At 33.4% G+C, this 13,607-nt stretch overlaps 2 protein-coding genes across 2 annotated transcripts; both read right to left on the reverse strand.

Moving 5' to 3' along the window:
* Window positions 1–1,095: 1,095 nt before the first annotated feature.
* On the reverse strand, window positions 1,096–1,911 carry LOC117910443 (transcription factor MYB34-like). Its single transcript, XM_034824510.1, has 2 exons — window positions 1,646–1,911; window positions 1,096–1,564 (listed from the first exon to the last, which is right to left on the reverse strand). The coding sequence occupies exons 1-2, from the start codon at window positions 1,909–1,911 to the stop codon at window positions 1,096–1,098; spliced, it is 735 nt and encodes a 244-aa protein (XP_034680401.1).
* Window positions 1,912–7,141: 5,230 nt separating this feature from the next.
* On the reverse strand, window positions 7,142–12,892 carry LOC117910445 (WD-40 repeat-containing protein MSI1-like). The gene is given in 9 exon segments (XM_034824512.1): window positions 7,142–7,837; window positions 8,883–8,978; window positions 9,139–9,263; window positions 9,531–9,683; window positions 10,109–10,340; window positions 10,342–10,433; window positions 11,568–11,881; window positions 11,884–12,007; window positions 12,790–12,892. Coding segments are annotated over 8 exon segments (1,269 nt in total). The 5' UTR covers window positions 11,912–12,007; window positions 12,790–12,892; the 3' UTR covers window positions 7,142–7,608.
* Window positions 12,893–13,607: the final 715 nt, after the last annotated feature.

Here is a 13,607-nt window from a genome sequence, read left to right on the forward strand (position 1 = left end):
CTAAAAGTCATGTTCAAAAAGTTATTAAAATAAGGAAGGAAGAAGATTAAAAAAAAAAAATTAAACTTTTTATTTTATAATAGTAAAATAAAAATAAAAACTTTAAAATACTTTTTAGTATAAAAAAATTAAAACAGTGAATATATTTATTTTAATCATTAAATTATTTACTTCTAAAATGTAAGAGATAATTTTTATTTATTTAAATTAATATTTTTTTTAGAAAGTATTTTACAAAATAGTCTTTGAATCATTAATATAATTTTTGTTTATTTATAATTTAAAAATAAAAAATAATGTTAATTTTTTAATTATTTATAAAAGAGTTTTAAAAAATAATGAAAAATCCAAAAATAGTTAAATAAGAAAGAATAGTGACAAGTAGTAGAATAAAGAAAAAAATGAGTCAAGTGAGTATTTTTGTCAATTATTATCTCATATCCTTATCATCAATTATGGGTAGTTGGAAGACCTTATCTTAATTATCAACCCTGGGTTTAAAACACAATTGTCCCAAATTTCAAAGGATTTTATTAAAAAAAAAAAAATTGAATGAATCATTTCAATTTTATTATTTATAAACAAAAAGTTTTAATTTATTTGCAATAAATGTTTTGATTTAAATTTATTTGTATTCACTTTTCAAAAAAGTTATTTACACTCATTTTATCAAAAGAATTTATTACAAAAATCTCTATTTGACAATAAAAATGATTTTTATTTTCTTTTACTAGAAAAAAAATGATTTTTTATAAAAAAATATTTCAATTTGACTTCTATTTACTAAAGAACTAATATCTTCGCAAATTTTATTTACAAAAATATTTTCAATTTTATGAAGAAAAAAAAAAAGATTTCTAAAAAAAAAGATGAACCCGCACCACATTTTAGAACCTTGGACTCGAGACCCCCAACTAGAGATGGAATTCCAGAACCTAAACATGCAACTCACTTGGTTATATATATATATATATATATATATATATATATATATATATATATATCTATATAACCAACCCAAAAATGAACCATTATTTTATATAGAAATGAATCTATCTTTCCCCACAACATAATGCAAAAAGCACTCCCGAAACACTAAATAATGGAGGTATGCTGCACGAGTGCAGTGTCTTCGCCAAAAGAGTCACTAGTCTCACCAGTCTGATCCTCAGAGAAAAATCCATCTATCCAGGCATCACTATCTATCCAGGCATCACTACGGACAGACACTTCAGGTGGTGGGGCGAGCACGTTTTCCACTGAAACCATCAGTGCTGGAGTCGAACCTTCATTTGTAGCATTCCCATACAAAAAGCCAAGACCAGGATCGGCTGCATAGTTGTTGTAAACTGTTGGATTCTCCATAGTCTCATAATTGAAACCGCGTGTTTGACTGGGGAGATCCTCCGCAGGGTCTGTTGAAATTAGACCGATTTCATGGAGTGGTGTCTGAGAAGAAGAGGGAATATCCTTTTTCGAAAGCTTCTTCTTTAAACGGGTGTTATAATAGTTCTTGATTTCATTGGCAGTTCGGGGATGAAGCACTTTCGCCATCATTGCCCATCTGAAAGAACAAGACAATCTCCTCAAATGTATGAATTTTCATAATCGAAAAAGACGAACAAAATCAGGAGATTCTCATTACTTGTTGCCATAAAGAGAATGGAGATTTATAATGATGTTCACTTCGTCTTGAGAAAAGTTCCCCCTCTTGATACCGGGCCTCAGATAGTCTTTCCACTTCGACCAGCAACTCTTCCAATTCCTGTTCAGCCCTGCAGCATTTGGGACGTCTGGCCACCGTACACGATCACGTCCCTTCATATAGCTCAAGAGTTTCTGCTCTTCTTCTGGAGTCCATCGAGGCTTCTTGTGCCCACTCTGCTCATGTGCCTGCAGTAATCCAGCCATCATGGATTACCTGCAAAAGATAGAAGAAAAGCTTATGAATTTTCCATGAAATCCTGTAAACGTTTGTACACGACATATGAAAGCTTACAGATTTGGCAAATGATGAAGAGTCGTAGCGGAGCGGTCTATCTATATATTTTGGTCATATATCGGACATATCCAACTCTTTTGCTATCATATGCTACCATTCTTCCTGTCCGACTTCGTACAAGCTCTTTTGGTATCAGACTCCCTACCTTCCGCGGGATATGCTTTCTCTTTAACTTTGGTCTCATAGCTTTTTACTTGAGTTCCATTATTTTAAAAAATTGGAATTTTGAGACCATGACAAATATTGGGTTTTAGCTACTGGTAGACTTCTAGGTGGATGGCTAGGCTTATCTTTTTCCAACTTAAATGTAACCTTGAGCGTTAGAATAAATGAGGCCACAGTTGGCTCTGCTTGAATATAACTTAGGAAATTAGAATTATGCTTTCATTTTTTCTCATACGATTGACCATTTTCTCAAGTGATAGTGTCCTCATGGGCGTGGCCATTGGACATATTTGCGGAGTCATTTTCAATTGCTTAATTACATCGGTAGCCGAGATTTGTTTTTTTCTCTCCAAAGTTTTTTGCACTCCATCATGGATGGGGTTTTAATTGAAACTAAAAGAGTCTCTGGCAGATAGTGTCAGATAAGCTTTTCCAACCACCAAGGATAAGATACCTTTTAACTTTGGTCTGATAGCTTTTTACTTGAGTTCCATTATTTTATATTTTGGTCATATTTTTTCCTACCATAATCTCATATATTTGGTTTTTAAAAAGTTGGAATTTTGAGACCATGACAAAAAGATAATTGGTGGCAGTGTGTTCATCCGATCTGTATGGAAACAAAGAAAGTAAAGGAGATGTGGTTGCGTACGTGTGGAATGAGGGTGCTGTCTCGTACGGGACGAACATCTGAGTCAAGGTGAGAGAAACCCCACCACCGCTCATTACTGAGGCACTTTCTCCCTCCCTCTCTCTCTCTCTCTCTCTCTCTCACGCACACAAACTCTAAACCGGGTCAGGGCCTTGGGGATCCGAGGTGGGGTGGGCTTAGCGGGTGGTGATGAGTACGACATGCTATTCAATTGTTGGAGGGGTGGGGCCTGGGTGGGGTGGGGGCATGTGAAGACAAGAGTGGCAGTGTATTGTTCCCTATTGATGTATATAATCGTCAGGGAAGGGTAAATAGAGAGGGAGTTGAATTAAATGAACCCACCCTCACACATGATCTTTCTGCGAGTGCGGGCCTAGAGGGAGGAGGTGGCCCGTGGATCGATGGGGCTGGGGAGTAGCCATATCGGGGACTGCGGTGTGCGTGGGGTCTGGAGCTGGTTGGGCCAGGCCTGGTTTGTGTGGCTCCTAAACAGGATACCAACCAGGTGGGGAAAGGGTAGGCATTTGTATGAATCGGGGTGGGGTTTGAAGGGTGGTTGGGGTCCTTTACTTTCTTTGTTTCCATGTTACTTTCTAAATGAGTAAATGAATATAATGCATTTATATGGTCAAAATCGTTTACCCGAATGTAATGTATTGATATGCTCAGAACCATTTACAAGTAAGGGAGAAATTGAACTTAAAGTGACCTATATGTTCATATGATTTTATTTTTTTAAATTTTTTTTTTTTTTTTTTTTTTTTTTTTTTTTTTTTTTTTGTCATATGATAATTTGGATGGTCTATGAATTCACTTGTCTTGATTGAACAAAACACTTAATTTTCCTCTACTATTGGAAGGTAAGTTTTTGATTTCTTGATATTTTTAAAATAATAATATTGTTCTGAAGATCCAATTTTGGAGTCAAGCAACTCCAAGAGGCTGGCATGGAGAGCCCCACGCCCACTTCCCTGACTTTAAAGGTCAAAAGGTGGTTTATAAGGGTTTAACTATGCTACTTCTGCGCTGCATGTATAATCTCATTTTTTATTACTTTATATAACATGTGTGGAAAAAAACCTTTTTGAAGTGTCTAAAATCCGAATTGATTATTTGATTGGTGAATTCTATCCCAAATTATAGTTGGAACTACAAAAATTTCGGAACCAGCACAAATAGCTTAATCTTCTTCTTTTTCACCGAGAAGAAAAGAAAACGGATGAAATTTAAGAAAATATCAAAATAGTTCTTTCAACTTTGGCAAATTGTTCCCTTCATCCCTTTTTTTTTTTTTTTTCCCAATCGGGTCAATCCTATTTGGACACTCAAACCCAATTCCAACAATATGTATTTTCATTCAAAACTTGAAGAAATATACCGATAATAGAGAAATGGGAATAACAGGAAAAAATGAAAAAAAGAAGAAGAAAGTGGAAGAAAGAATAAAAAAAAAGGTGAAGAGAGGGAAATAAAATTAGAATCGGAGGGAAAAAGGAGTTGATGTGGTTGAGGGGTATTTTTGTCCAGATTGGGTCATTTTGGAGGCTATTAAAAGTGGGGGGTTAGTTTTACAATATTGATGGATTTTTGTCCTTTTTAATCGGTTATCCCTAAAAAAAACTACAAATGTTAGATAAAAACTTACCTTAAAACTAAATGTATTTTTTCACTATTTTGATCATTTAAAAAACATTCATAAAATTTTGATTACATAAATTATCTTACAATTCTAGAAATTAATGAAGTTAGAGTTTATTTCCTAAAATATACTTATAAATAATTAAAGTTTTTTTTTTCAGAAATTTAAATGATTAAGATTTTATTCTTATTGGGTGATTGGTATGAAATTGAATATATAATAACGGACTTAGAATTTAATTTTTCTTAGATTTGTATAAGCAAAAAGTAATGCAAAATTAGAACTTCATGAATTGATACTAATGGAATTAGAATTTGATTACGCAAGTTATTACTACAAAATTAATGCTAATAAAAACAGGATTTTATAGTGTAAATTGCATATTGTGATGTTAATATAGGAGACATTAAGGTTCAATTCTATAAAAATGGTTGTTCCAAATTCCCAGGGCTTTCAAGACCTGGGCAAGGCTTATTTGATTGGCAGGGTGTCTGATTGTAATTTGGGTTGCTTTGGGCTTCATATGTTTGTATGGGCTTTGGGTTCAGTTTTGGTTTAAAATCTAATTTGGACTTGGTTCATGGGCTTGGGTTATGATCATTGATGGAGAATATGTCCTTGTTTAATTTGGGCTTTCTCTTGGGTTATTTTTGCTAGGTTGTTTGGAGTGGCCGAATTGGAATGAGATTGATTCCACCTGCAACACAACGCAAAAACTCCTCAAACTGATGATCATGTTGTCATATACAAATAAATCCTCACTAGTTTTTTCATTTTGATAACTATTAGAAACATGTATTAATACTTGAGATCAGAATCCATTGCCAAAAAATAAAGAAATCATATTGATCAAAGGACATGGACCTTCATCACTTAGAATAGTGCAACCTTATTTTCTTCTTTTTTTCTCTACCACTTTTCATCAATATACCAAAACTCAAATGTTATTTATATTTGGACCTAGAGAATACCCAAATTAAAATAGCCCAATACATGGGCTTAAGAAACTTTTCTTGAGTTGAATAAAACCAAGGATGAACATATCGATAATCACAAATATATCAATACTTCGATTTTACAAATATATCGGATATATATCGACGGATATTTTGGAAAAAAAATATTGGTAGGTCTAAAATTGATCAAAATTCATAATATATATATATATATATATATATATATATATTATAAGAAAAACTTCATAAAAATGTAATTAGAAATATAATAGACATTTTAACGTTTTTTTTATTAAAGAATTTGATATATGATATAATTTATCGTATTTGATAATAATATCGTATGCATCAATAAAAAAAATATGAATTTTATAAATATATATTTATTATTAAATTTCATCAAATATTATTTCATAACAATATTATGATATTTGATTATAATATGTTTAATTTTAGAATATATATTAATATTAAAATTAGGATCCATTTAATTCAATTAAATTAAATGATATAAAATAAATTGTGATATATGTACAATTTTTTAATATTTAATTAATCTATTAATGATATTAAAAACTCTATGAAGAAAATTATCTTAATAATTTTTATATTTTTGGTAATCAATTAAAAGAATTTTTTGCATTTAATTATAAAATAATTATAATTAATTTGTTCTCTAAAATATTCTTTTAATATTTTCTTTATATGATGACTTTGGATATATATATATGTTTAGTACAATATATTTAATAAGGGACACACTTACCTGATAAGGTGAGTTGAAGGTCAAACCTTTTGTTTGGGGTTTGAGTCCTCTTAACAACAAAAATTACAAAGCATTTTTGAGAAGGCACTGTAACTAGTGGTATTGTTGTAGAGGCACTATAACGCATTTGACCTGCTTTGACTATCCGATATATCGAGAAATATCAACAATTTTTCCCTAAATTCCATCAGAGCGATATTTCTTCACCTAATATCGTTTCCATAACCTTTGATACACGATATATCACCGATATATCTCAATATTTTCATCTATAGATAAGAGAGTTGAGAAAAATTTTATTCATTGCATTTTTCTTTGTTGAGTGAACATTGAAATTCAGTTTTAAGGCAATAAAACAACCACGCATTGGAGTTATTGTGAACTAATGAGTTTAGCTTATTCTTTAAAGTAGAAATTTAAAAAAAAAAAATCATTTATAGAAAAAAAGAAAAAAAAGAAAAGGCAAATCTCACTAGAATTTTAATTCCTATCTTTTGTATAGTAGCGTGACTCACTTTCATATTCATCCTATTTCTATTCCCATGTATCAAAAGCACATCAATCCACATTGGAATAAAACATTGAAGACCACTTAACTCTTAACTAATATTGAGATATCCGATATGGAAATATCACTCATTAATGTTTGCACCAAAGAATAAATTTATAACCATATTGAAGGGAAAACCCAACTTCTTTAACAATCAATGATTCTATTTCTAACCTTTTTAGTACTTGAAAGATAAAATTTTAAATGTTATAAAAATTAGAAACACTTTCTAAAATCATTACACGCTTAGAATTATTGGATGTGATTTCAACATCAAACCTGCAACAATCAATACTTGGCCAAATAACACCAAAACCCACAAAATTTGATTGCAATTATTCCATAAGCACCATAACATGATATATACATATGGTACAATTAACTTTCTGATTTGCATTATATAACAAAAGGTTAGCAAGGACAGCAATGTTTAATTTCTTAGCATGCATGGTATTACTAAATACAAAAACCACATATTGAACAATCTTGCACAGATACACTCTTAGCTTAGTTGAATGTACCTTCCATCTTAGAATGGGAGTAGATTTTCTAATGTAACCCAAGGACCAACCAAAGTCTTAAGTACATCAACTTGCCAGTGTAATATTTGGAAGCAACTCATAAAGTTTGGGCAGGCCAGAACCATGTCCCAACGTGCAACTGCAACCCCCTTGAATTCACAAGCTTAGTTCTGCAAATAAAATACTACTATGCATACAGGTTATAACAACATTTGCAATTCAGTTGAAGATAGCCAATTAAACACATCATTCGCAAACTAAAATTACCCTAAAGAAGAAGAGAAAAGAACTATATGCCCCCTCTAATTATCTTTTTCCACGTTTAGTTGGGCTCTCATAAAATTGATGCATTAAGACCTAAGAAGCTTTTGTGGATTCCTCTCCTGGTAAATCGTCCTCATCATGGTAGATGTTCTCTGCCATTTGCCAGATCTGGAGTATGTTATCTTCAGCTACACTAGCAATAACCCAATCCTCACATGGGTTCCATGAAAAATCTGAAATTTTACTCGTATGACCACCATGAATGAAGAGCAACTCTGGTGGGCCGTCTTCAGCATCCTCTGGAGTCTGCTCCTCATCAATCCTATGGAAAAATCCCAAATTCAGTTATCTAGGCAAATGTCATTGACCATTGTTATTATTCGCATGCTAGTTGGGTAATTTAATCAGGATCAAACCCACTGGTTCAAGAACAGGATAATCATTGAGCATGCAAAGTCCCAGTATTTGAGTCTTCATGTCATCCATGTTCAAAAAATTACCTTTCAAAATGGGCCGGTGCGCATAATAACAGAAATGAGAATATCAAAGGGTTGTGTCATTAAATCTAGAAGTAGCAACACATGAGTATAAACTGGTCTTATCCAATTTACACTAGTTTTTCTCACTTGTTTGACTTTCAGATCATTTTAGATTTTAATGAATGGTCTCATTTCCATATTATTAAGAATGATTTATGATTAAGTCATGAATTGGGCTTTACATGATCAATTTGTGACTTTAGAAGCTGCAACATAGTTATCAATTCCATGGGATATGCAAACAACACCTTAAAATGAATTTCCGAACTATGCATCCCCAATCTAGAACACAACAATAAATTTGTATAGACAGAGACATGATGCACACAAGAGCAGAAACATTCAGAGAAAACATTAGAGTTCTTTAAATGAAAATATGAATAACATCCCACTCCTGTCACTTCTCAGGTCCACAAACAAAAAATAAAAAAGAATAAAGAAAACAGGAAAGAAATTGAGCCGAGCATTGTGAATTCCATAAACGATGTGTGTGCTTGTGTATGTGAACCATCCCCACCCCAACCTTTGCCACTTGCACCAAGCCCACTAATCTGACCATATATCATATCCACAATGTAAGGTATGCCATTGACATCAAGCTTATGTTTTTAGATATAGAACAGATCATGCAATTTAGCAGCATCTTCTCCATAGCCATTGATGATTTTTTTTTTTTTTTTTTTTACCATTAAAAATTTAGGATTCATTTAATACTCAGCTTACAGGACAAGTGGCTGATCTGTCTCAAAAAAATCTAGACTAAAATGAATATAGATGATTCACTCAAAAATCAAAACAAAAAATGAAATGGCTGGTTCAAGGAAAAACCTGCTAAGATCCCAGACCATGAGCCTCCGACCAAGACAACAAGAAGCCAAGATAGTCTCATTCTTTGGATTCCATCCAACTTGGAACACCTCTTCCCTATTGTGCATCAGAACAAAAATTTAGTACATGATATGCATGCAGACATTAGATATACCCTCAGCAAAATGGGGAAAAAGAAGAAAGAATATAATGTCGATGAGAGTACAAAAGATATAACCTAGATGGCCAAAGATAAGGCACACAAGACAATTCTTACTTGTGACAATCGAAAGTATGGAGAGCAGTGTTGATCTTGCGTAGATCAAACAACTTAACAGTCTTATCAGTAGAGCCCGTTGCCACAACCCATTCATTAAAGGGATTGAAAGCTAAGCAGTTTACCTAACACGAAACCATGAAAAAAAAATTAAAAAAATCATCAAATCACACAAAAACTACAAAACTCAGTTTCTCATTTAATTGATGCTAGACATAAACTTCTCCCATTTATTATTGATGCTAGAAAACACAAATGATGCTCAACATGAGCAGACATGTAGAGATAGTCATCCACTAAATATAAGTAAATCTATGTGGTATACATACGCAGTATATAAAGGTATACCTGCCTGGATCTGTTAAGGAAGCCTTCAAATTTTAGATACCAACCTCACTTTGATGAGCAATTACAGATTGGATAGGCTTGCTGACCGATGGTGTCCGAAGATCCCATATAAGCAGGTACTGATCATCCCCAACTGAACCAAATAAGTATTCATGCCTCAGATGCCATGCTACATCTTCTACAACACCTTCATGAACCTATTTTAGCAAAATTCCCAAACCATAGTCAAAATCTACAAATCAACAAAAAATGATAGCTATAAAATAGTTATCTACTGTTTGATATTAATTTGGAGTAAAAGAAGCTTGGTTTTCCATGCATTAGAAGTTTTTAGGCACCAAAATGCTGAAATTGAGTCCTTGTGTTTTTTTGATAGGCAGCTGAAATTGAGACTTTGATCTAACCCATGTTTACTGTCACCACATTTATAGTTTGTAAAACATATAACACCCCAAAGTTGGTTTCCTATGTACCAAAAATTAGGTTGACAATGGCATCAGGTTTGCACCAGTAGCTTTGACTTGTAAAATATTCATTGGATTTATTTATATCATCTACAACAATGTCCCACCTATACATTTATAGAATAAATATTAAGTCCAACTTGGATAGAGAAGCCTACCTTGAAAATCTGCTGAGCCTCAAGAGCTTTGTTCTTAGGAGTTGCATTGATGTCCCACAAACATATTTGAGCATCATCAGAACCACTCAGTAAATGACCCTGCTTGAACTGACTCCATGATAAACCATATCCTTCGGTACTGTGGCCCCTCAATCTCAAATCAGGACTGCATGCACCATCTAGAGGAGGCTTAGATGGATGTTTGCTATAATCAAAAACATAAACTCTGCACTAACTGTCTGGTAGCAATAATAAACGAGTTTTGAGGCATATAGCGTGCCCTGTTAACCTCTCCATCATGATTTATTTGCTGGATAATTTGTACCTGCAACAACATAATTGAATATTAAAAATATTAGAGACTTCATAACATTTAAAGAACATAAAAGATCATTCTCACTAGATCACGTGAGAGAGTAAGAGGCAAATTTACAAACAAATGTTTCTAAAATAGGACCATAACCAAAAGTACAATAAAAATCCAACAGAAATAGACATAAAAAAACTTGTGAACTAAACAACATCCCAATTGCAATAATGTAATTAAATTCATGCAAACCCAGGGCAGCTATGCAAGTTTCCTTAACATATAATCCATAAATCCTTCAATAAAATATATAGCTATTTAGTTAGCATTTATACAGAGATCAATATGTTATGCAAGCTTTTCCTCTGTGTGTGTGTGTGTGTGTGTGTGTGTGAGAGAGAGAGAGAGAGAGAGAGAGTGAGAGAGAGAGAGAGAGAGCACTTTGACTCTCTTTCTAAGGCATTCCTAAGATGCACCTCACCAAATATGCACAGCCTTTAACACCTAAAAAGGGTTTTATTTTATTTTATTTTTTAAACCATAAACTTTTTGACTTAAGCTCAAAACAGTTAAGCACGCAAGTAAAAGCATAAACCACCTTATGATTGTTGTGTATCAAATGAAATAGAAGATAGAGAGAACTCAAGATTCATCCCTCTGGACTGCTAAAGGAGCAAACTTCAAACATTTTCCTATGTATCAACAAGAAGTTTCCTTAAAAAGATAGAATAGCTGCATAGGTGTCTATATCTTCTCTCTCCCCAGTAGTTCAAACCCATGCCCAGCTCACAAGTGACGCACCTATCCCAATGCATAAAGTGCAGACTCAAGCTTTGAAACTCCTGGAGAAAGGCAATTAATGCCAATAGGGGAACACAAGGCCAGAGGTTATTGGATTTCACTAAATGTTAATTGCTAATGTGTCCATGGTTAGAAACAGGCTTTTCATGTTTTCTAGTTCACCCCTTAGAAAATCAGAAAATCACATAAAATTACTAGAAAGTCAGAAATCATAATCCTTCATGCCAATAGGACTTACCTTCACCTCACAGAGAATCAAAATCCTGGCCATGCAGCTATACATTTTAAAACACCAACTGTTTCTCAACACACAAATTCCCAAGAAGAGAAGACAGGAATTTAGTTACTGACCTTGCCATTGGCGCAACCAAAACCACCAACATCAAAGCGATCATCATCATACTGACGAGCATCGTTCTCAGCATCTTCCAAAGGGAGCTGAACTTGTGCAAGCATCAAGTAATTGGGCTCATTCTCAGAAGTGTGTGTCCCTAAAATCATCTTCTGTACAGAATAGTCCTTGCCAGGAGGCTCCTCTCTATCAGGAAGCCATTCCACAGTAAGCGACGGCCACTCCAATGCATGTGTGATAACCAAATCATATAAAAATGGAGTATTCTTCTTCCAAATTTTGTATTCTTCATTGATTAACCTCTCTTCTATCTCCCTCTCATCTCTTCCTCATCCTTCCCCATCGATACACTCCTATTTCTGTACTTTTGTAACTATAAGTTCCAATCTCCACCTACCTTGCACAGGTTGATACTGGCTCAGATATTCAAATTTCTTACCTGACATTGACAGAAACAAGCCACCTTTACATTCTTTTTCTGTTAAGAGGTAAAAATGGATGCAAGGCATTGTGTCAATGCTTAATGTGCCAAGCTTGGGCTCAAATACCAGCTTGATTGAAAATATATATCTCTTGGACCCAAATTTTGGCATATCTCAGTTTGCAATGAAGTATGACAACTAAAATAAGCAAGCATACGAGGGATGGATTTCAAGCCACAAATGATAATGTGAATAAAAATACTAAGCAAAAGGCATTTCATCTCCGTTTTTCAGGAACCAAATTTTCACTGATTTTCTTTTTGTAAATTTTCTCAAAAACCAAACAACGGGAAAAAGAGAACTGTCCACCAGAGCATGCCCAGAAAACCCCTAAGATCTGCCATCCACAACTTGACACAAACAATAACATTCCCAGCATGAACACGAAATCGCATACAAAGAAAAATAGAAGGTGAAAGATGAACAGAAAAATAAATAAATAAATAGCTCAGAATCGAAATGTTGACAAGTTAAACTAGGGTTTCCAAGTGGAAAGGAAATCGCTCTTTTCTCAGCATCCTCTCCACATCCCCATGAAACAAACAACAGAAATCACAAAATTTAGGAAGAAAAAAAGATAGGTTCCCATCTTCCCCGAAAATAAAGCAGAGAATCCCCAGACTCACAGCATCTAGAATAGCACAAAACATGGAAAATTCAAAAACCAAACACAAAAACCCTTCCTTTCACCTTCCCGGACCAATTTCCAAAACCCTAAAATTGAATGAGATTTACAGACCTGATGAGAGAAATCGGCGCCAAAGAGCGAGAGCTTGAGTAGAAAGGAGGGAGCAGCAAGGGCTTTTTGATGGAGGGAGAAGGAGTATGGGAGTGTGGTTGGACGCAGTGGTTGTTTATCCTCGCCCAAAACTATTTCATTCCACTCCGGGTTATACTAACTTATCCGAAAAATAAAATTAATTATACGGCGATAATATTTGTTGATGAATAAAGGATCAAATCAAGATTACAATAAATTTTCATAGTAGTAGTAGGCTCAAAAGGCATGATCACTTTTTTTATTTTTAATATTCATAACAAATTTTATTATTGAATTTTTTAAATAAATTAAAGCACTATGGAACTTGGCTTGGGCGTAGGTCCTTTGTCAAAATGAAACCGACTTATTTTTTATTTATTATGTATATTCATTGCAAATGAGAGAATTATTACTTATAATATGCTTGATCTGAATCAACATATTTTTTTTGTTTTATGTCCTGTAACTCTTTCTCACCTAGGTGTGGACAGAATAACATAACAAGTACAAGTATTAGTAGCATAGCAAAAATATGTTTCATATCGTTAATATGTTTGTTTGCGGTAATTATGGTCTCTTAGGAGAATCGATGACTGCATCTAATTGAAAGCAACACTAATTTTAAGGATTCTTAAAAATTAAAGTAAGAAAATTAATTTAAGGAAAAACAATTGTACATACAAATTATTATTATTATTATTATGCAATAAATGATAAAAGGGATTGAAATGAAAATAATTAATTTCATTTATTAGCGATGGAAATAAAAAATAATAAAAATCTTTTATTGTTTCAAT

Source organism: Vitis riparia, unplaced genomic scaffold (assembly GCF_004353265.1).
Source record: "Vitis riparia cultivar Riparia Gloire de Montpellier isolate 1030 unplaced genomic scaffold, EGFV_Vit.rip_1.0 scaffold744_pilon_pilon, whole genome shotgun sequence".
NCBI classification, from domain to species: domain Eukaryota; kingdom Viridiplantae; phylum Streptophyta; class Magnoliopsida; order Vitales; family Vitaceae; genus Vitis; species Vitis riparia.